Source organism: Podarcis melisellensis (assembly GCF_964234715.1).
Source record: "Podarcis melisellensis genome assembly, chromosome: 10".
Classification (NCBI taxonomy): Eukaryota; Metazoa; Chordata; class Lepidosauria; order Squamata; family Lacertidae; genus Podarcis; species Podarcis melisellensis.
In genome coordinates this window covers 71,854,165-71,874,470 of record NC_138542.1, presented here as the reverse complement: position 1 = coordinate 71,874,470, position 20,306 = coordinate 71,854,165, and the positions used below count along the sequence as shown (strand labels likewise).

Genomic DNA, 20,306 nt, shown 5'->3' with positions numbered 1-20,306 from the left:
TAGACTAGATGACCCCTGGGGTCCCTTCCAACAATTCTCTGCCGAAACCCACACTCACCCGGAAGGGGCTCTTGGGAACGTTGACTCCTCCCCAGCTGATGATGATGGTGTGCTTGATGGCCTTCGTGGGGACGTAGACGCAGGAGAAAGTGCCGTCGCCATTGTCCTTGATTTTGATGTCAATGGGGACGCCTTCTGCATCCTGGAAAGAAAAGGCGTCTCGTGTAAACAGCAGGCTGCCGGGTTCTCTCTCTCTGCCACCTTCTGGAGCGGCAAAGAAATGACTCTGGAAGTCTCATATATGGAAACGGCAAGGCTAACCAAGGCCCCGAGAGGATAATAAATTCAACAAAGAATGGCATAATTTTATAAGAATATATTAAAGAACGCTGCAAACATTTAAAAAACGTTTGCAGGGATTCGTCACCTCAAAAAGGTTTAAAAGTGACCCCAAAAAAAGACAATTAAAAGAACCACATATTTATACAACATCATATCTTATCCAATAAAGTTTTTTCTTCTTTTTTGTGCTTAATTTTGTATACTTACCTTTACTGTATGATTGTATTTTAAACTAATAAAGATTTATAGTTAAAAAAACAACAAAAACACGTTCGCAGGGTTGATACAGCACTCGTGCTTTAAAATGATAAAGGATAAAACTGAAGTGTGATAAAGGTAATTAGATGCACTTTAAAAAAGGAAGACAAATTTTGGAAGCCAAGGGGTGGGGTGAAGTTTGGGGTTTCAGGGAACCCCATAAAGGTACTGATATGAATTATGGCTTAATGTAAAAAAGTATGTTTGTGTGTGTGAAAAAAATTGTTTTCTTTTTGAAACTTTGAAAATAAAATTGAAGAAAGAAAAGAAATTATGCTGGAAGTCGTCCACATTTTTTAAAAACCTTTCGAAATCAATATTGTGTTCCAAATCCTGAGCCCATCTTATCATAACACTTTGCACCTTTTCATCCTTTGTATTCCACTCTAATAATATCTTATACATTTTTGACAGCATTTTTCTTTTACTGCTCATCCATTCTGCCTCAATTTTTGATTTACTACTTGCCAATCCATTACTTTTAACATCCTCTCTAAACACATCTTGCAACTGGTGATACTGCAACCAGTCAGTTAATTTCCCTCTCAACTCTTCAAAGGTTTTCAGCTTTAATTTACCATCCACTTCTACTAACAATTCTACTAACAATTCCAATTATGCTGGGAGTCAGGGACCAAAGTCGGTTCAGGAAGTAGCATCCCAGAGCGACCAGCTTTGCAAAACAAAACACAGAGGAGGCGTCAGTACACCTGGCTTGCCACTTACCTGGGCGTAGATCTTAAGTTCTGCTTTCCCTGCCCCTCTGGCATCAATGGTGAACTCTGCCGGCTTGTTCACAATGCAACCGACCGGCTCCAGCCCCGGACCGAAAGCTTTTACCTGGTGCAAAGAGGCAGAGAAGGGAGTTAGGGGAGGTGGGAGCAACCTCAGGGTGCTGTTGGACACCCATCAGGCGTCTGCAGAAGGTTGCAGTAAATGATTTTGAATACTAGTTGCTGGAAACCGCAGGACGGGAGGGGGGTCTTGTTTTCGAATCCTGATTTGGCCACTGTGAGATCAGGAAGCTGGACCGGGGAGGGAGAGCATTGGCCTGGCCAAGAAGGCTCTTCTGATTACCCCTTCCATCCAGGTTCTGATCCACAAGGAATCTCGCAGGGAACCAAAGAAGGTGATAGCGATTGGCACGGACGGTGGCCGGGCGAGGCAGGTTACCTCTGACTGGCCCGGCTGGGGAGTGCCTACCTTCTCCGGGAAGTACTCGTTGGTGGCGGGCAGGATGTGAGCGATGAAGGGGCTGTCCTTGATGTCCTCGTCGTCACAGATCACATGCACGGCGTACTCGCCCGGCTCGGTCGGCCAGTAGCGGACATCGCAGGAGCCGTCGCCCTTGTCGTCGCATTCGATCTTGGCCTGAGAGGGACCCTCAATGGAGAAGCCTGCAGAAAAAGAGAAAGAGAGGGCAGGTTAGGCTGAGAGCAGATCACCAAGCCACGGTTTCCTGGACTGCCCACAACCCACATCACTGTAGCACACCGAAAAGAAAAATTGAAACTAACATCCCACGGCCAGGGCCGGATTTCGGTTTGATGAGGCCCTAAGCTCCTGAAAGTAATGGGGCCCTTTATATGTCCAGCTGCCCTTTGCCAACAACAAATGGTCGCTGTTTTAGGGTTGAATAGGGATGCAGGTGGCTCTGTGGGTTAAACCACTAAGCCTCTTAGACTTGCCGATCGGAAGGTCGGCGGTTCGAAACCCTGTGATGGGGTGAGCTCCTGTTGCTTTGTCCCAGTTCCTGCCCGCCTAGCAGTTCGAAAGCATGTCAAAGTGCAAGTAGATAAATAGGTACCAGTCCAGCGGGAAGGTAAATGGCGTTTCCGTGTGTCGCTCTGGATCACCAGAAGCGGCTTAGTCCTGCTGGCCACATGACCCGGAAGCTGTACACTGGCTCCCTCGGCCAATAAAGCGAGATGAGCGCCGCAACCCCAGAGTCGGCCACAACTGGACCTAATGGTCAGGGGTCCCTTTACCTTTACCTTTACAGTTTTGTAGCATGCAGAAACTAACATATGTTGATAAACCAGAGAGAGGAGCTGAAGGAAGTCGGGGGGGGGGGCTATGTTTTTGGGGAGGGAAAAATAGGGAGGGGGGAGTTAAGGACGATATGTTTTTTGATAAAATGTTGAAATTACTAATAAAGTTTTTTTTAAAAAAAACTGAGAAATGCCCCCCCCACCGCCTCCAGCCCAAGCCACCTTACCCCCGCTGTGACTTACCAAGGGTGCCCACTTCTGTGCCAATTGCCTCAACAACGAAATCTGCCGACTTGCCCACCACGCCAGTCTCCAAGCCAGGGCCCCAGGCCCTGACCTTCTGCACTCCGGCCTCTGGACCCACCAGCACCTCAAAGGGACTGTGGGGTGGGAAAGAAAAACAGTTAAGTCCATGCCACACCAAGATTTTGAGCCAGTCTTGCAAGCTGGAATCAGCCACCCTAGAATCCACGAGCGCCCTAAAGGAAACTCAAATCGAGTCTTGTTCCATAAAAACACGTGCAAAAGATTTTTCTCATTTTGCAGAATTCATAGGATTGTAGAGTTGAGCATTATCTAGTCCTCCTGGCTAAGAGGATTTCACTAGACATTTCCCTTTTCAAGGAAATGTTGTTGTTGTTCTAATCTGCCCTTCATCAAAAGATCTCAGGAATTTGTTTCAAAATGGGAGGTTTATAAGAATATTTGAAATATAGTAGTTTAAACTCGGTTGCAGCATTCGAGGAACGTCAGTAATAGTTGAAAGGCAGATATAAGAATTAAGATATATTAAGAAAAAGTTTAATAGTGTTAAAAGTGTGCAGTGGCAAAAAGTTATATGAAATCGAAATATGGAACAGACGGGAGGTTGGGTCTTTAGTGTTAAGACCAATTTATGTCTCACTGTTTGTTAAGAAAACTCAGTATCTATTGTTATCCCTGTGTGTAATCTTGTATTTGTGTTTTCACTTTTTTCTTCTCTTGCCGTATCAATAATAATAATAATAATAATAATAATAATAATAATAAGATCTCAGGGTGATTCACAAGATAAAAATACAAAATAAAGCACAAATAAATAGCTACAACAGAAGCAACAAAACCACAACCCTCATGCAAACGCATTAAAAAGGCTGTCGGGTACTAAACAGGCTGCGAAATATTAACCAGCCAAATATTTTCACATCAATGAGGGCTAGAAGCTTGCTTTGAGAAAGAAAGGCAGCCGGGATTCTCAAGAGCGTAAATTTCGCTCGCCTCAGGCACCGTTTCTGCACGCACAGGATCGTGCCCTGCCCAAGATGGCATTTTTCTTACCTTCTTGGGATGGCATAGCCGCCCCATGTGATGGACACCACGTATTTCCCGGGGACAGTCGGGTAGTAGTCGCATTCGTACACCCCGTCGCCAACGTCCCGAACTTTCACTGGCTCCTCAGTGCCTTCTGCGAAAAAGGGGTGGGAGCAAAGATGTGAATGGCAGGGACACGGGAACCTGGGCATGTACAAAGTGCCCAGCCAATCGAGCGATTGGTTGGCTCAATTGGATCACATTTGCAACCCGAGCGTCCACTGTACATGTTAATATGTAAAAACCAAATAAATTTCCGTATTTTTCGCTCCATAAGACGCACTTTTTTCTTCCTAAAAAGTAAGGGGAAATGTCTGTGCGTGTTATGGAGCGAATGCCTGCGGATGGTGGGGGGGGATCCTGCTGCAGTTGTGAGCAGAGGATCCATGGTTCCCCTTCCTTCCCTCCTCCGTGGCTCGCTTTGAAACAGCAAAGCGGCAAAGGAGCCGCTTACATGGGTGTAAGCAGCTCCTGTCTGGTTGGCTGCTTTAAAGCGAGCGTGCTCTCTTTCCCTCCCTCCTCCCCGTTCACCTCGCTGAAAAGCTCCTTCTCCACACACCCCACGCATGTGCCTTGTCCCTTCAGTGTTTTTCCTTCCCTCCCCACTTAAAACGTGGTTACAAATCACGGATCCACATGGATCCTCAGGATTTTTGCATTGGGTCACCCCAAGTTCACCATCAGATCACATAGCATGTCCATAGCTACAGCCTGCACCAAAAAAACACACACCCACTGTTTCATGGAGCCGCAACGGTGCAAAAACATGGTTAGAAAGCACGGATCCACATGGAGTCTCAGGATTTTTGCATTGGGCTACCCCAAACTCGCCGTCAAATCACATGGCCACAGCATGAACAACAAAAATCATACAGCTGCTGTTTTGTTCAGAATATTTTTTTTCTTGTTTTCCTCCTCTAAAAACTAGGTGCGTCCTATGGTCAGGGGCGTCTTATGGAGCGAAAATACGGTAATCTGAAAAGAAAGGGTAGCGCCGGCCTCGATTGGGGCGGATTTCCCAGCACTTACTTGGTCCCTTGACCACGACTTTCAGCTCCCCGGTGCCAGCGCCTTTAGTGTACACCTTGAAATCAGCCACCTCCTTCACTCGCACCCCCTTGGGCTGGAGACCGCGACCCATGGCCCGGCAGGCGTTGGGGCTGCACGCTGCAGAGGAGGAGAGAAAAGGCGCAGGTTAGCAGGATCAGGCCACGCGGTTTGCTCTCCACGCACCTGGCTTCATCAGATCCACAGCCACGCTCTCCGGAGAGGGCTGGGATCCGGCAGGCAGGGCCCGCAAAGAGCGCCACACGCCTGCCACACGCAAAATGTTGCCAAGGTACCCGGGGCCAGCCAAGCACCGCAACGCCGCCCAGGTGCTATGGGTAAGAGGGCACCCAAACAGACATTTGCACACCCGGGGCCGGGTCAGCTCGAAAGAGACCCTCCATGCAGCGACTCGTGAGCAAGACAAGCAGAAGGGTCACAGGGGAGAAGATCCAGCCTGATTGAAGCACCAGCTAAAGGTAAAGGTAAAGGTACCCCTGCCCGTACGGGCCAGTCTTGACAGACTCTGGGGTTGTGCGCCCATCTCACTTAAGAGGCCAGGGGCCAGCGCTGTCCGGAGACACTTCCGGGTCACGTGGCCAGCGTGACATCGCTGCTCTGGCGAGCCAGAGCCGCACACGGAAACGCCGTTTACCTTCCCGCTGGTAAGCGGTCCCTATTTATCTACTTGCACCCGGAGGTGCTTTCGAACTGCTAGGTTGGCAGGCGCTAGGACCGATCAGCGGGAGCGCACCCCACCGCAGGGATTCGAACCGCCGACCTTTCGATCGGCAAGTCCTAGGCGCTGAGGCTTTAACCCACAGCGCCACCTAGTCCCTCCGAAAAAGGGAACCCCTTTCCAGAATGCGGCAGCTAGACTGGTGACTGGGAGCGGCCGCCGAGACCACATAACACCGGTCCTGAAAGACCTACATTGACTCCCAGTACGTTTCCGAGCACAATTCCAAGTGTTGGTGCTGACCTTGAAACCCCTAAACGGCCTCGGTCCAGTATACCTGAAGGAGTGTCTCCACCCCCATCGTTCTGCCCGGACACTGAGGTCCAGCTCCGAGGGCCTTCTGGCGGTTCCCTCCCTGAGAGAAGCAAAGCTACAGGGAACCAGGCAGAGGGCCTTCTCGGTGGTGGCACCCGCCCTGTGGAATGCCCTCCCATCAGATGTCAGAGAGATAAACAACTACCTGACATTTAGAAAACATCAGGGAAGTTTTTAATGTGTGACATCTTGATGTATTTTTAATTTTTGTTGGAAGCTGCCCAGAGTGGCTGGGGAAACCGAGCCAGATGGGTGGGGTACAGATAATATATTATTATTATTATTATTATTATTATTATTATTATTATTATTATTATTTAGATGGCTCTAGCTGGAGTTTCTCAGGCATCGGGCATGGGCTACCCTTTCTACCTTTTGCTTAAAACTGCGTAAGTCACCAGGGTTACCCTACGTCAGCTGCTCACAGCTCCGTGGGATCATCACTGACCCACTTTTGCAAGCAAAACTAAAAAAAACACCAAGCCGTTTCGGTTCAGAAAGGGGCAGTTCAAATGATCAATGGGATGCAGGAACTGGAGAAAGGTTGCAGCATACGGGATGTTTTAGCTTGTTCTTGGGAAGGGTTTGTACCAACACCTGACCAATGAGGAGTTTGTCCGCAAATGGCAGAAAACCTTGGCTAAAAAAGCCACCTCTGTTGGTCTGTCACCCCCCAACTTTATTACCTGGGTTATGAAGCCGCCCTAAAGACGTTAAAGCAAAGATGATGGGATAATGCACACAGTGACTTGCGATCTCGATCACACACAGTTTGTAGTCCATTGGCAGTAGGAATTCAATATGGGCATGTCTTTAAGTTAACACCTTACATTAAAAACCTGACAGTACCAAATTATCGAAGGTTTTTCACCAAAGCCAGACTAAACATCTTTCCTTCTGCAGTGTCGGATGGCAGGTTGAGAGGAGTTCCCTACAAGGACAGACTTTGCTCGTGGGCTCAAGACATCAGTTCTATAAAACATATTTTGTTGCACTGTGCTAAATACGAGCAAGCCAGGGCTGAACTGATATTACCCTTGCTGGTACCTTTCCCGGGAAAATCAGAGGCTCACTATGTCAGGTTCCTATTGGAAGACCGAACAAACGCTAGAACGTTAGCAGTGGTGAAGTTTTTATCGGTGGTTGCAAGAACCAATGATCCCTATCTTTAAGTCTGAACAAAATGCTTGTTTAACCTGGAGGTAGACTATCTGAATTCTGCATTGCTTTGTAATGATTTGTTGGGTCTCTGGACCATAATAAAGATTGATTGATTGATTAGCTTAGAAACAAGGCGAGCAACTGGGGGCACCAGAGTGGTGCATAAAAATAAACATGGAGATTGTGGGAGTGAGAAAAGGTTTCCTTCCTCTCTCATAACGTCAGAACTCACAGACATCCAGTGAAGCTAAATGCTGGGAGGTTAAGGTTAAACTGTGGAACTCCTTGCCACAGCGATGGCCACCGACTTGGGAGGGCTTTAAAAGAGGACTATACAAATTCATGGAGGAAAGGGCTATCGGTGGCTCCTAGACATGCTGGTCTAGGAGCTTCTGAATTCCTAGTGAATGAAAATCGCAGAAGGGGTCTTGAGTTCAGATCCTGCTCACGGGTTTCGCATTGGGGCCTCTGGTTGACCACTGTGAGAACAGCATATTGGACCCAGCAGTCTCTTTTAATGTCCTTATTATTCCCTGGAAAAACCCCTTTGCAGGGAATCACAAGTGCTTAAACCACCTTCTCTTGTGCCTAATTTTGTAATCTTCCATCTTTTTCCGATCCAGGACTCACCTGGAACCTAAGCATGCACCCGGGCACCCATTTCTTAACTTTTTAATCACATGCCCTTACGCTGACCGTGCTGCAACGACTCCAGAATCGGAGCCACGACCCGGTAATGGCCAGTTGGAAGATCAATGGCCTCGAGCCCTAGACCAAATTCAGGGTCCTTCTCCTCAGTTGTATCAGGCGAGCACATTTAAAGGATATTTATGGGTACGGAAGAAGGGAAAGAAGGACATTGAGGGTGGAGGGGAAGATGGAGGGGAATGAATTAGCAATGATGGTTTAGTGCAGGAACAGCCAACCTGGTCTCCTCGTGCCCCGAGGTGCTGCGGGACTCCCAACCACCTACAAATTGTTGGCCATGCTGGCAGCGGCGGATGGAAGTCAGAGGGTGGGTGTGGCATGTTCAGGGTGACAGGAGAGGATATATTGTTTATTAATATCCTTCCTAACTTGCGCTGGCAAGTTCCTTTACTTAGCAGTGTTTACGTTCCCCCCTTTTACATGCAGAGCAGATAGCTGGTTGCAGGCTCGTGTGAGCCTCTCACTATTATACAGTTCCATCTGTCTCAGATTCAATTGTACGTTCCTGGTAAGAAGCATCTCCACCCCCATCATTCTGCCTGGACACTGAGGTCCAGCACCGAGGGCCTTCTGGTGGTTCACTCGCTGTGAAAAGCCAAGTTACAGGGAACGAGGCAGAGGGCCTTCTCAGTAATGGCACCCGCCCTGTGGAACGCCCTCCCACCAGATGTCAAAGAGAACAACAACTACCAGATTTTTAGAAGACATCTGGAGGCAGCCCTGTTTAGGGAAGCTGTTAATGTTTAACAGACCACTGTATTTTAATATTTTGTTGGAAGCTGCCCAAAGTGGCTGGGGAAACCCAGCCAGATGGGTGGGGTATAAATAATAAATTCTATTCTATTCTATTCTAATCATTAAGTTCCCTTGAATCCCTCTTAAAAGAATACAGATGCCACAATCTTATTCAAAGATGATAAAAGAAGTTTACTCACATCAGTTCACAGTTGGATCCCTGAAGGCAGACTTGGTTACAAATATGTACGTGTGGATCTACCCCGTACGGGGGAATAATCCCAGTGCTTCTGCTAGCTGAGAGCTAGCAGAGCAGTCCTAGCTAAGAAGCTGGTCAAACGAAGAAGGAAGTCAAAAAGACGGAGGTGTGCTGCGTGACTCGTCCTTTTGTTACCTGGACAGGTGAGGTCACGCCCACCTTCTGTCACATGCAAAAGGAAGGATGCTCCAGCCAGGAGGAACAGGAAGTTTCGACTGGCTGGACCAAGCATCCCCTCGCATGTCTTCTCTAGCATTTTAAGGAATGCTGTACTTGACTGACTCTCCTGGATAACATCCCACGGTGGATGGGTGCCCCTTAGATTGGCAGAGGAGGCGAAAGCCGCAGAGGCGCTTAGGGGAAAGGCTGCAGCTCGCAGGCGGCACATCAGCTCAAAGTGAAACATGCCAGTCCTTTGGTGCAGGCACATCTCTCAAACGCACGACCTCAAGTCCATGCCACAAGCGACAGGCACGTGGGAAAGGGACAGCTACGGGGCAGGGCTTGGTTGGGGGCAACACGATGCCATGCAGAACCCAAAACTCCCAAGGAAGGCACTGGGGTCAGCCTGCCAGAGTGCTAGGTTGGGAACCCAAAGCTGAGAAGGGGGGGACCCCTTGCTTGAGGGTTATAGGGAAGCTTTCTCATATCCTTCTAGATCTAACAGATCTGTATTTTTTAACAAAATCCAATCCCTTAACCAAGATAGGCAAGATGCTTCATAATATAATTTCAAATCTCGCAGGAAAAAACCTCCTCTTTCTCTAATTCTTGGTTTTTTCTCTTGCCAGATGAACTTTGTTGTTGCTTTTTGCTATTCTTTGAAGTAACCCAACCCAAATAACAATATACGGTAACCCAAATAAAAATAACATTTCGGGTAGCACATTCATCTTTATATGGGAAGGCTTTCTTGCCTGGTATAGCCAGCAGTCAAAGCAGCTGAGGTCTTGCAAGGGCTTGTCTTTCACTGCCTTGCAAACCGCCTAGCAGTCTCTGCGGACGCAGGGCTGAAAACGTAGGACTCTTCTCCCCCTACCCCACGAACCAAGCAACCCAACAAACGAAACAGGAGTCTGGGTGGTCAGGACACGGTGGGTCTGCCCGCTCCATGCCATTGCCGGGCCATCTCATGCCAGGAAGCACGGGCACAAGCGAGGCTTCGCCAGGCCTGCTCTTACTAACTTGGTTTGCGCGGCTTGGGCATAGTGGGGGGTGGGATTTTCTTGGCCTTGTCGGCGGGCGGGGTGCGGACGGACTGAGGGATGATCTGGAGGGGGGAGACGGCGGGCGGAGGCGGGGGGAACGGCGCTGGAGGGTCCGAGGAGAAAGGAGAGGATGGGTTAGTGATGTTTGATGGGGTGAGGAAGCAGGGAGAGTCCCAGGCCCAGCTAGAAGCCTCCCCCCCCAAAAAAGCAGACAGACTGCCTCAGTTTGCCCATCTGTGTAATGGGAATGCTGACCTCCTAGTCATTTACCTACGGCAAGCATGGGGAAACCAGGGTTTAATATATTGATTTAATATATTGATCTTGTCCTGTGAACTGGCCTGAGACCTCCGGGTCTAGGCCGGTGTATAAACTCAATTAAGAAAATTCAATAACGAAACCTTGGGCATCCTAATTTGGCCAGCAAGGCTGTTTTCCCCCCAGCCACACCCACCTGTAAAGTCAACTCAGGGGGGCTGCAAAGGGGGGAAAGAGGAGCCCAGGGCACGCTAAAAGTGCACTCCCCATTCTTCCTCTGAAGTTGAATCCCCTGAAATCAGGTGATTGACAGGTGGGCACTTTTGAGTCAAAAGGGGGAGCCGGCTCTGGATTCAGCCCACTGGCGAGATCCAGTTCCCCACCCAAGCCTTGCACAGAACAGTCAGACACCTGCCTCTGAGCATGCACAGAGTGTGTTCCCTTTTGAGGAAGGAACCACAACCTATCCCCAAATAGCCAGGATTAAGAGTTTTCAAGCCTACTAACTTGCGGGGAGACCTTGGGAAAGTCACTGTCCTTCGGACTCGGTTTGCAGATCTGTAAAATGGCCACAGCAGCTGTAAGGCTCAGAAGTAGGTCCCATTTAGCTCAGTCGAATTCAGGCCCTACCAGCCTAAGAACCGACCTCAGAGGCCTGTTGTGCGGCGATCCCAAAGAGGATACGAAACGGCAAAGGTTTTGCAGGTTAAAAAACGCAGAGTTCGGAGGGTTTTTTGTGAGAAAATGAGGACTAAGACTAGAGTGCAGAGCTCAGCTGTGTGCCCAGGGGAATGTTGTTGTCAGGAAGCTTCTGGTGTGTCAGATTCCTGTTTTTCAGTGCAAAGGAGAGAGGGGAGCTGGCCGCGAGATTCCAGACCTTTCCGCAGGCGTGTTTCCTAGAAACGTGCAAAATGGACTATATTGCACTCTATCAGCTAGGGATTTTGCGAGACGCTTTGGCCGAGACGGGAGCAATGACCGCCAAGATGCCACAGAGGGATTGAATGGTGGAAAATAAGGAGGGCACCATCAATCTCAGCCCAGGAACGAAAAGAAAATTAATAAAGATAAATTCTTGGCGCGGGAGACCAGGAATAACTCCCGTCGGTGACAAAGTATTTCAAAATGCAGAGTTTGCCAATAAAAAGTTCGATTTGGTGAATGGATGTGCCAATCACTCCTTTCCTTAATATCAGAACCAGTGAAGGCGGTGAAGGTCCTGTGTGAGTGTCTGGAGGCGGTTGGAGGATGGATGGCGGAAAACAGATTGAGGTTGAATCTTGACAAGACAGGACTGTTTTGGGGGACAGGAGGTGGGCAGGTGTGGAGGATTCCCTGGTCCTGAATGGGATAACTGTGCCCCTGAAGGACCAGGTGTGCAGCCTGGGAGTCATTTTGGACTCACAGCTTTCCATGGAGGTGCAGGTTAATTCTGTGTCCAGGGCAGCTGTCTACCTGGTACGCAGGATGAGACCCTCCCTGCCCGCAGACTGTCTCGCCAGAGTGGTGCATGTTCTAGTTAGGTCCCGCTTGGACTACTGCCATGGGCTCTACATGGAGCTACCTTTGAAGGTGACCCGGAAACTGCAACTAATCCAGTATGCGGCAGATGGACTGGGGACTGGGAGCGGCCGCCGAGACCACATAACTCTGAGAGATCTGAGAGATCCCTGTACGTTTCTGAGCACAATTCCAAGTGTTGGTGCTGACCTTGAAAGCCCTAAACGGCCTCGGTCCAGTATACCTGAAGGAGCGTCTCCACCCCCATCATTCAGCCCGGACACTGAAGCGAGGTTACAGGGAACCAGGCAGAGGGACTTCTCGGTGGTGGCACCCGCCCTGTGGAACGCCCTCCCTTCAGATTTCAAGGAAATAAACAACTACCAGACTTTTAGAAGACATTTGAAGGCAGCCCTGTTTAGGGACTTTTTAATCTTTGGTGTTTTATCTTGCTTTTAATATCCTGTTGGAAGCTGACCATAGTGGCTGGGGAAACCCAGTCAAATGGGCCGGGTATTATTATTATTATTATTATTATTATTATTATTATTATTATTATTATTGCCAGTAGCCCCAGCTGGGACCCCAAACTCCTAGGCAGGCTTCCCTGGAGGAAACAGGACACACAGTTGAAATAATGTCTTCTCTTTGGACTAGCCCCATTGCTTGGCAATGGTTTGGGGTACCAAGGAGTCTGGACCCCAGGAAGGGGCACCCGTCGCCCACCCAAGGGTCTGGCCCCCTAAGCTAGCCCCATATTGGAGAGAAACAGAGGCAGGCTTGGCTCCCCACTCCCTGGTACTGAGGTCTCCAAAATGGCTCCATTCTCCCAGTGTTTTAATCTGGGGTTAGCAAGCTTGCATCCTTTTTCTGTCTGTGTTTTATCTGTTTGCACTGGCTTCCAGGGGTTATACCAGGTTTTTTGGGGAGTGTGGGTCTGAGCACCGCTGGTTTTTCTTCTGTGAAATGGGTATATGGTGACCACGACTGTTTCTTCTATTTCCAAACCTGTCCCCTTGGATCCCAAAAAGGTTGAGAACGCCCCCTATTAAGCTACAAAGGAATTTTATTATTATTATTATTATTATTATTATTATTATTATTAATAGTAGCCCACTTTTTCTCCAAAGATCTTGGGGCGGCATCCATGAGATTATGCCGTTTGCTTTCGCACAACAGCCCTGTGAAGTAGGGTCCGGCTGGGATATTGCAACAGGTCACCCTCCCTACATGCCCAAATAGAGATTCGAACCCAGATCTCCCTGGATCTGGCTGGGATATCGCAACAGACCTAGGGTCACCCTCCCTTTGTGCCCAAACAGAGATTCGAACCCAGATCTCCCTGGATCCAGCGTTCTAGCAACTATACCACATGGGCTCCCCTTGATGACGACGATTTAATTTATTGATTTATCACCCCACACACAATTCTCCTCCCCCCCTTTAATTTTCACGACATCCCTGTGAGGGAGGGTAGCTTAGGCTGAGAGGCAGGGACTGGTCACCCACTGACCAAGGGGAGAGGGGAGCGATTTGAACCCTTGTCTTTCCCAGGTTCTAGTCCGAAACGCTCTAACCACTACCCCACACTGCCTCACCGCTCTCAGGCCGCAAAGGCTTCTTTCTGAGTGTTAAGGAAATGATTAGGATGGCATTTTGGAGGCGAAAGACAGGCATGGAAATGTGGAGGGAGGGAGGGAGGGAGGAAGGGAGGAAGGGAGGAAGGGAGGAAGGGAGGAAGGGAGGAAGGGAGGAAGGGAGGAAGGAAGGAAGGGTTAGGCAGCCTTACCTTCTGAGATGTTGACGGTGAAGGGGCTTTTGGGGATCTGAGCCCCCGCAAAGGTGACGTAGAGGGTGTGCGGACCCTCCAGGACGGGGTGATAAGTGCAGCGGAAAATACTGTCACCCTTGTCCTCCAGTACCACCTCCACGGTGTCGCGGCGGCCCTGGGGATCCACGATCACCACGCCCACGTCTCCAGTCCCCGCACCTGTCGGACAGAGGCGGCATGAGGGGCACAGCTCAGGATCCAACCCTCACATACACACACACCATGCACTCCATCTAGTGTTTGACCCGTGTCCTCACATTGGGGTTGGGCTGGATGACCTCTGGGGGACCCCTTCCAACTTTACAGTTCGAGGACTCTGGCTTTCGGAAGAATCCTGTGCCGGGTGCCCCCCTCCCTTCCCACAGATGTCGGTCCTCTCCACACCCTTCCGGCCGTCCCCCTTCCCCGGACAAGGGCCACGATCCGCGCTTCAAAGGGCTTTTGAAGACGTTCCTGCTGGGATATTGGGGTTGCCAAGTGAGGAGCGCCCCAGACCCTGAGATCTCAGAGACCGAAACTGAGAGCTATGGGTCGCCCCGAGTGATGTCACAGGGAAGAGCCCTGGTGATATCATTGGGAAAGACCCTGGAGAAGGAGGTTAATTGGGAATGAGGAGCGGATGACTCGGCCCGCCAGATGTTTTAGGACTACAACTCCCATCATCCCTGACCACTGGTCCTGTTAGCTAGGGATCATGGGACTTGTAGTCCCAAAACATCTGGAAGGGCTGGGTTTGCCTATGCCTGGTCTAAACTATTCTTTGCATCCATCTCCTGCTGAGCTGAAGTTTGCAAGCTACACACACGATCTTCTTAAATAATAATTATTACAGTCATACCCTGGGTTGAAGTTGCTTCAGGTTGAGCAGTTTCGGGTCGCTCTTTGTGGCGACCCGGAAGTAACGGGACGCGTTGCTTCCGGGTTTCACCGCTCGCGCAGGCAGTCAAAATGACGTTGCGCCCATGCACAGAAGTGGCGAATCGTGACCTGCGCAGGCGCAGACACAGGTTGCATTCGCTTCTGGACGTGGACGGGGCTCCGGAACAGATCCCGTTCGTATCCAGAGATAAAAAGGTAAAGGGACCCCTGACCATTAGGTCCAGTCGTGATCAACTCTGGGATTGCGGCGCTCATCTCGCTTTCTTGGCCGAGGGAGCCGGCGTACAGCTTCCGGGTCATGAGGCCAGCATGACTAAGCCGCTTCTGGCGAACCAGAGCACTGCACGGAAACACCGTTTACCTTCCCGCCAGAGTGGTACCTATTTATCTACTTGCACTTTGACGTGCTTTCGGACTGCCAGGTTGGCAGGAGCAGGGACCGAGCAACGGGAGCTCACCCTGTCGCAGGGATTCGAACCGCCAACCTTCTGATCGGCAAGCCCTGGGCTCTGTGGTTTAACCCACAGCGCCACCCGCGTCCCGTATCCAGAGGTACCACTGCATTATTATTATTATTATTATTATTATTATTATTATTATTATTGGCACTCTTGCCCATCTGGGAGACAAAGCGCCCTCCTTTCCACCTGCAGTGGGGGCATCATGCAGGCAAACTTGGAGACTTTCAAGCCAAGAGCTGGCAGACTGGCAACACTCGGGAGAAACGCCCATTGACAGCAATCAGCCATGGAGCTTCCATGTTCAGGGGCAGTCTACCTCGGATGTATTGGGGGCCCTCAGTCGGGCAGGGCTGCCTGGAGGCTTCTCAGAGGCATCCGCCTGGCCACTTACCTGCCGTGTAGATGTCAAAGTAGGTAGGCTTATGAGCCACGTTGCCCACGGGCTCCAGGCCTGGCCCCCGGGCCGAGACCTTGTTGGCATCGCCCAGGGCCATGCCCACGTTGACTTCGAAGGGGCTCTTGTCGATATTCTGCCCGGCAAAGAGCACCGTGACCTAGGGCGAGAGCAGGGAGGGGAAGAGGGTGATTTTTTTGGTATGGGGAGGGAACCAGCCTGGACTGGCACACACTGGCAAAAGGTCAGAAAGGGGCATAACAATGATCAAGGTTTGGAACAACGCTCTTGCAAGGAAAAATTCCTGCACTGCGTGGGGTTGGACATCTAAATCAGAACCAGTGAGGGCAGTGAAGGTCCTGTGTGAGTGTCTGGAGGCGGTTGGAAGATGGATGGCGGCTAACAGATTGAGGTTGAATCCTGACAAGACAGAAGTACTGTTTGGGGGACAGGAGGCAGGCGGGTGTGGAGGATTCCTTGGTCCTGAATGGGGTAACTGTGCCCCTGAAGGACCAGGTGCGCAGCCTGGGAGTTATTATGGACTCACAGCTGTCCATGGAGGTGCCGGTCAGTTCTGTGTCCAGGGCAGCTGTTTACCAGCTCCATCTGGTACATAGGCTGAGACCCTACCTGCCCGGAGACTGTCTCACCAGAGTGGTGCATGCTCTGGTTATCTCCCGCTTAGACTACTGCAATGCGCTCTATGTGGGGTACCTTTGAAGGTGACCCGGAAACTACAACTCTTCCAGAATGCGGCAGCTAGACTGGGGACTGGGGGCAGCCACCGAGACCATATAACACCAGTCCAGAAAAACCTACATTGGCTCCCAGTACGTTTCCGGGCACAATTCAAAGTGTTGGTGCTTTAAAGCTCTAAATGGGCGCAGTCCTGTAGACCTGAAGGAGTGTCTCCACCCCCATCGTTCAGCCCGAACACTGAGGTCCTGCTCCGAGGGCCTTCTGGTGGTTCCCTCCCTGTGAGAAGTGAGGTCGCAGGGAACCAGACAGAGGGCCTTCTTGGTGGTGGCGCCTGCCCTGTGGAACGCCCTCCCATCTGATGTCAAGGAAATAAACAACTATCCAACTTTTAGAAGACATCTGAAGGCAGCCCTGTTTAGGGAAGTTTTTAATGCTTGATGTTTTATTCTGCTTTTAATCTGTTGGGAGCCGCCCAGAGTGGCTGGGGAAACCCAGCCGGATGGGTGAGGTATAAATAAATTATTATTATTATTATTATTATTATTATTATTATTATTATTAGACCCCGGGGTCCCTTCCAGCTCTACACTTCTCTGATTCCATGCTTACAGGAGAAGAGGGCATCTCACCTTATGCAAGCCAGCCACTTTCGGCACGTAGGAGACAGAATACGTCCGGTTCTTGTCATTGTTGGCGACCACTTTGGCCTGGGTGGGTGAGGAACGAAAGCAGGAGACATTATTTCCTAGGAAGATGCACCCTCGCCCGTGTCCCTACTGCGGTGTCCCGCAATATAAGTAAAGTTAAAGGGACCCCTGACCATTAGGTCCAGTCGTGGCTGACTCTGGGGTTGCGGCGCTCATCTCGCTTTACTGGCCGAGGGAGCCGGCGTACAGCTTCCGGGTCATGTGGCCAGCATGACTAAGCCGCTTCTGGCGAACCAGAGCAGTGCATGGAAACGCCGTTTACCTTCCCGCCGGAGTGGTACCTATTTATCTACTTGCACTTTGACGTGCTTTCGAACTGCTAGGTTGGCAGGAGCAGGGACCGAGCAACGGGAGCTCACCCCGTCGTGGGGATTCGAACCACCGACCTTCTGATCGGCAAGTCCTAGGCTCTGTGGTTTAACCCACAGCGCCACCCGCGTCCCGCAATATAGGAACTTGCATTTGTTGCTGGACTGTGGCGTGGGAAATGGCAAAGGATTATGGGGGTTGTAGTCCGGCAACAGCTGGGAGGGCTGCATGTTTCCCATCCTTGCTTGATATTGCAAGAGTCTTTCGCCCGTAAAACCTCCCATTTCAATTTTTATCAAGCGCAGGACCTCACAAAACTCAGGGGCTTACGGGAGGGCAAGGAGAAGAGCATAAGACATGAAATTAATGGACTATGCAGAATTGGATAAATTAACAGGAAGGATTCGAAACCTGCAGCACCAGAGATTCTTAGAAGACTCGAGTAAATATACAAACTATTTGAAAAGCAATTATAATGGACAGATTATGCTAGTAGGACTGCAAGAAGTTCTGTAAGGAGGACTCCTTGAAATATTGCCAGAAAGAACATGAAGAGAATTCTTAGTTAATGATAATTTAAAAGTAACAGAGAAATTAAGAAATGCAGAACAAGCGATAAAGAACGGAAAACCTTCAGAGGTTGTTGACGCAAGTCTAAAATATTTTATAAAGTAAGAAGTTATGTTAAATGATTGCTGGAAATGATATGTTTAAAAAACCCCAATAAAAATGTATTTTTTTAAAAAAAAAAAAAAAGGAGAAGAGCAGAAGGCTGCTGAGCCCAGTACCTCCTCTGTGTGACCTTCGGGGTCTTCGATGTAGACCAGCACCTCTCCCAATCCTGCCTCGATGGTTTCCACTGTGAAATGGGCTGGTTTCAGCACCGTGTTGCCGTGGGGCTCGATCCCTGCAAGGAACGTCAGATACGTTAGCCGGGATACAGAAGATGGAACAACGTCCCTTTCCAGTTCCCCAGTTCTCATAATTATTATTTTTTCCCCCTTTTCTGAATCCTCATAGAATCGTAAAACCGTTCCAACCTCCTCCTCCACGAAGGATCAAGAATTCTTCCCAATCCGCTTGTGCAAACTTTGATTTCGCTCGGTCTCTGTTAAGCCTTTTGCTTGACTTGCTTATCAAATCAGACGATTTATTGGCTCAGATGCTTCAGCTGAGATTCCTGAGTCTCGGGGGGGGGGGTTGGACTCCATGACCTTTGGGGGGCCCCATCCCACTCGACGATTCTACAATTCTATTATCCAGATTAGCTTGGGGGCTCTTTAACCGCCTTCCTCAGCAATTCGCTCGTCCCGTGCTTTTCAATGGAACTTCCCCATCTAATGTTTATTTTAAAGTGGAGTAGGTCTGTCTGTCTTTCTGTTTGCCTTTGGGCCCTTTAATTCACTTTGCATTTGTAAACCCCAAGTGGCTGAATTACTCCCTTCAGGGATTCTATAATTCTGACTCCTGCATTGAAGCGGGTGGGGATGGATGACCCTTGAGGGTCCCATTCTACAATTCTATGAAATAGAAAGAAGAGTCCAGAGGCCCCCTCTTTAGCTCCAGAACACAGAAGGCTTCTCTGGTTGATTGATCCAGATTGATCCCTTTCTTAAAGTGACGGGAGCAGGCCTTTTCCTGGTCATTTGGGAGTTGGGTGGAGACGAGAGCAATTACTGTATTTTTCGCTCTATAGGATGCACTTTTCCCCCTCCAAAAATTAAGGGGAAATGTGTGTGCGTCCTATAGAGCGAATGCAGGCTGCACGGCTAAGCCCAAAGCCAGAACACTGTTCTAGCTTGGGGTTAGCTGCGCAAAGCCTCCGCAGGGCAGTGGGGTGCCTTCACCCCGCTGACCTGCGGAGGCTACAAAGGCTGTCCCCGAAGCCTCAAGCCTTTGGAGTGCAGTGGGAGCTCGCGCTGCGCTCTGAAGTCTTCAGGGATCCTTGAGGCTGGCGGTGGGGGAAAGCAGCACTTTCATTTTGGACTCACAGCTGTCCATGGAGGCACAGGTTAAATCTGTGTCCAGGGCAGCTGTTTACCAACTCCATCTGGTACGTAGGCTGAGACCCTACCTCCCCGCGGACTGTCTCACCAGAGTGGTGCATGCTCTAGTTATCTCACGCTTGGACTACTGCAATGCACTCTATGTGGGGCTACCTTTGAAGGTACCCCGGAAACTACAACTAATCCAGAATGCGGCAGCTAGACTGGTGACTGGGAGCGGCCGCCGAGACCATATAACACCGGTCTTGAAAGACCTACATTGGCTCCCAGTATGTTTCCGAGCACAATTCAAAGTGTTGGTGCTGACCTTTCAAGCCCTAAACGGCCTCGGTCCAGTATACCTGGAGGAGCATCTCCACCCCCATCATTCTGCCCAGACGCTGAGGTCCAGCGCCGAGGGCCTTCTGGCGGTTCCCTCATTGCGAGAAGCAAAGCTACAGGGAACCAGGCAGACGGCCTTCTCGGTAGTGGCACCCGCCCTGTGGAACGCCCTTCCAGCAGATGTCAAAGCGATAAACAACTACCTGACATTCAGAAGACATCTTAAGGCAGCCCTGTTCAGGGAAGTTTTTAACGTGTGATATTTTACTGTATTTCTGGTTTCTATGGAAGCCGCCCAGAGTGGCTGGGGAGGCCCAGCCAGATGGGCGGGGTATAAATAATAAATTATTATTATTATTATTATTATTATTATTATTATTATTATTATTATTATTCCAAGGTCTGAAGCCTCCAGAGCACAGAGGGAACTCCAGAGGCTTTGGGTGCGTGCACATTGAACGCACCTTGTTTTAGAGGGGTAGAACAAGAAAAAAAATATTTTTTTCCTGTTCTCCCCCTCCTATGGTCCGGTGCGTCCTATAGAGCGAAAAATACGGTAATTCTCTTGGCCAGTGCCCTCTTGACCGCTTGGTCAGGGCTACTTACCTGGGCCGTAAGCCTTGGCTTTCTTGGGGTTCAGCTGTTTAGAACGCAGGGGAGCTCCCGGCTTCAGTTTGGCTTTGGGGAACTGAGACAGGTAGGTCATGACCGAGTGCTCATCCACATTGGGGTCCACAATCTCTTCAGGGGCGATCACCTGCGAGGAGAAGGAGTAATCATCATCATAAAAAAAATTTATACCCACCCTCCCCGGCCAGAGCCGGGCTC

The 20,306-nt window shown here is 49.9% G+C and overlaps 2 protein-coding genes across 5 annotated transcripts in view; one reads left to right on the top strand and one right to left on the bottom strand.

Annotated features, from left to right (window-relative positions):
- FLNC (filamin C) overlaps window positions 1-20,306 on the bottom strand; it is a 115,709-nt gene that overhangs the window by 52,709 nt on the left and 42,694 nt on the right. For 2 of the 4 annotated variants that reach the window (XM_081926652.1, XM_081926653.1), the window contains exons 4-15: window positions 20,085-20,235; window positions 17,940-18,058; window positions 16,765-16,842; window positions 15,434-15,596; window positions 13,661-13,861; window positions 10,091-10,216; window positions 4,971-5,108; window positions 3,909-4,035; window positions 2,835-2,971; window positions 1,804-1,997; window positions 1,327-1,440; window positions 59-202 (exon numbers count right to left, since the gene is read on the bottom strand). In XM_081926652.1, coding sequence (XP_081782778.1) covers window positions 59-202; window positions 1,327-1,440; window positions 1,804-1,997; window positions 2,835-2,971; window positions 3,909-4,035; window positions 4,971-5,108; window positions 10,091-10,216; window positions 13,661-13,861; window positions 15,434-15,596; window positions 16,765-16,842; window positions 17,940-18,058; window positions 20,085-20,235 — 1,692 coding nt within the window. The remainder of the gene's footprint in view (window positions 1-58; window positions 203-1,326; window positions 1,441-1,803; window positions 1,998-2,834; window positions 2,972-3,908; window positions 4,036-4,970; window positions 5,109-10,090; window positions 10,217-13,660; window positions 13,862-15,433; window positions 15,597-16,764; window positions 16,843-17,939; window positions 18,059-20,084; window positions 20,236-20,306) is intronic. The other 2 variants (XM_081926654.1, XM_081926655.1) reach the window with 1 other exon arrangement.
- The window catches only part of LOC309378669 (interferon-induced protein with tetratricopeptide repeats 5-like), a 191,789-nt gene that overhangs the window by 138,600 nt on the left and 32,883 nt on the right, over window positions 1-20,306 (top strand). The window lies entirely within an intron of this gene.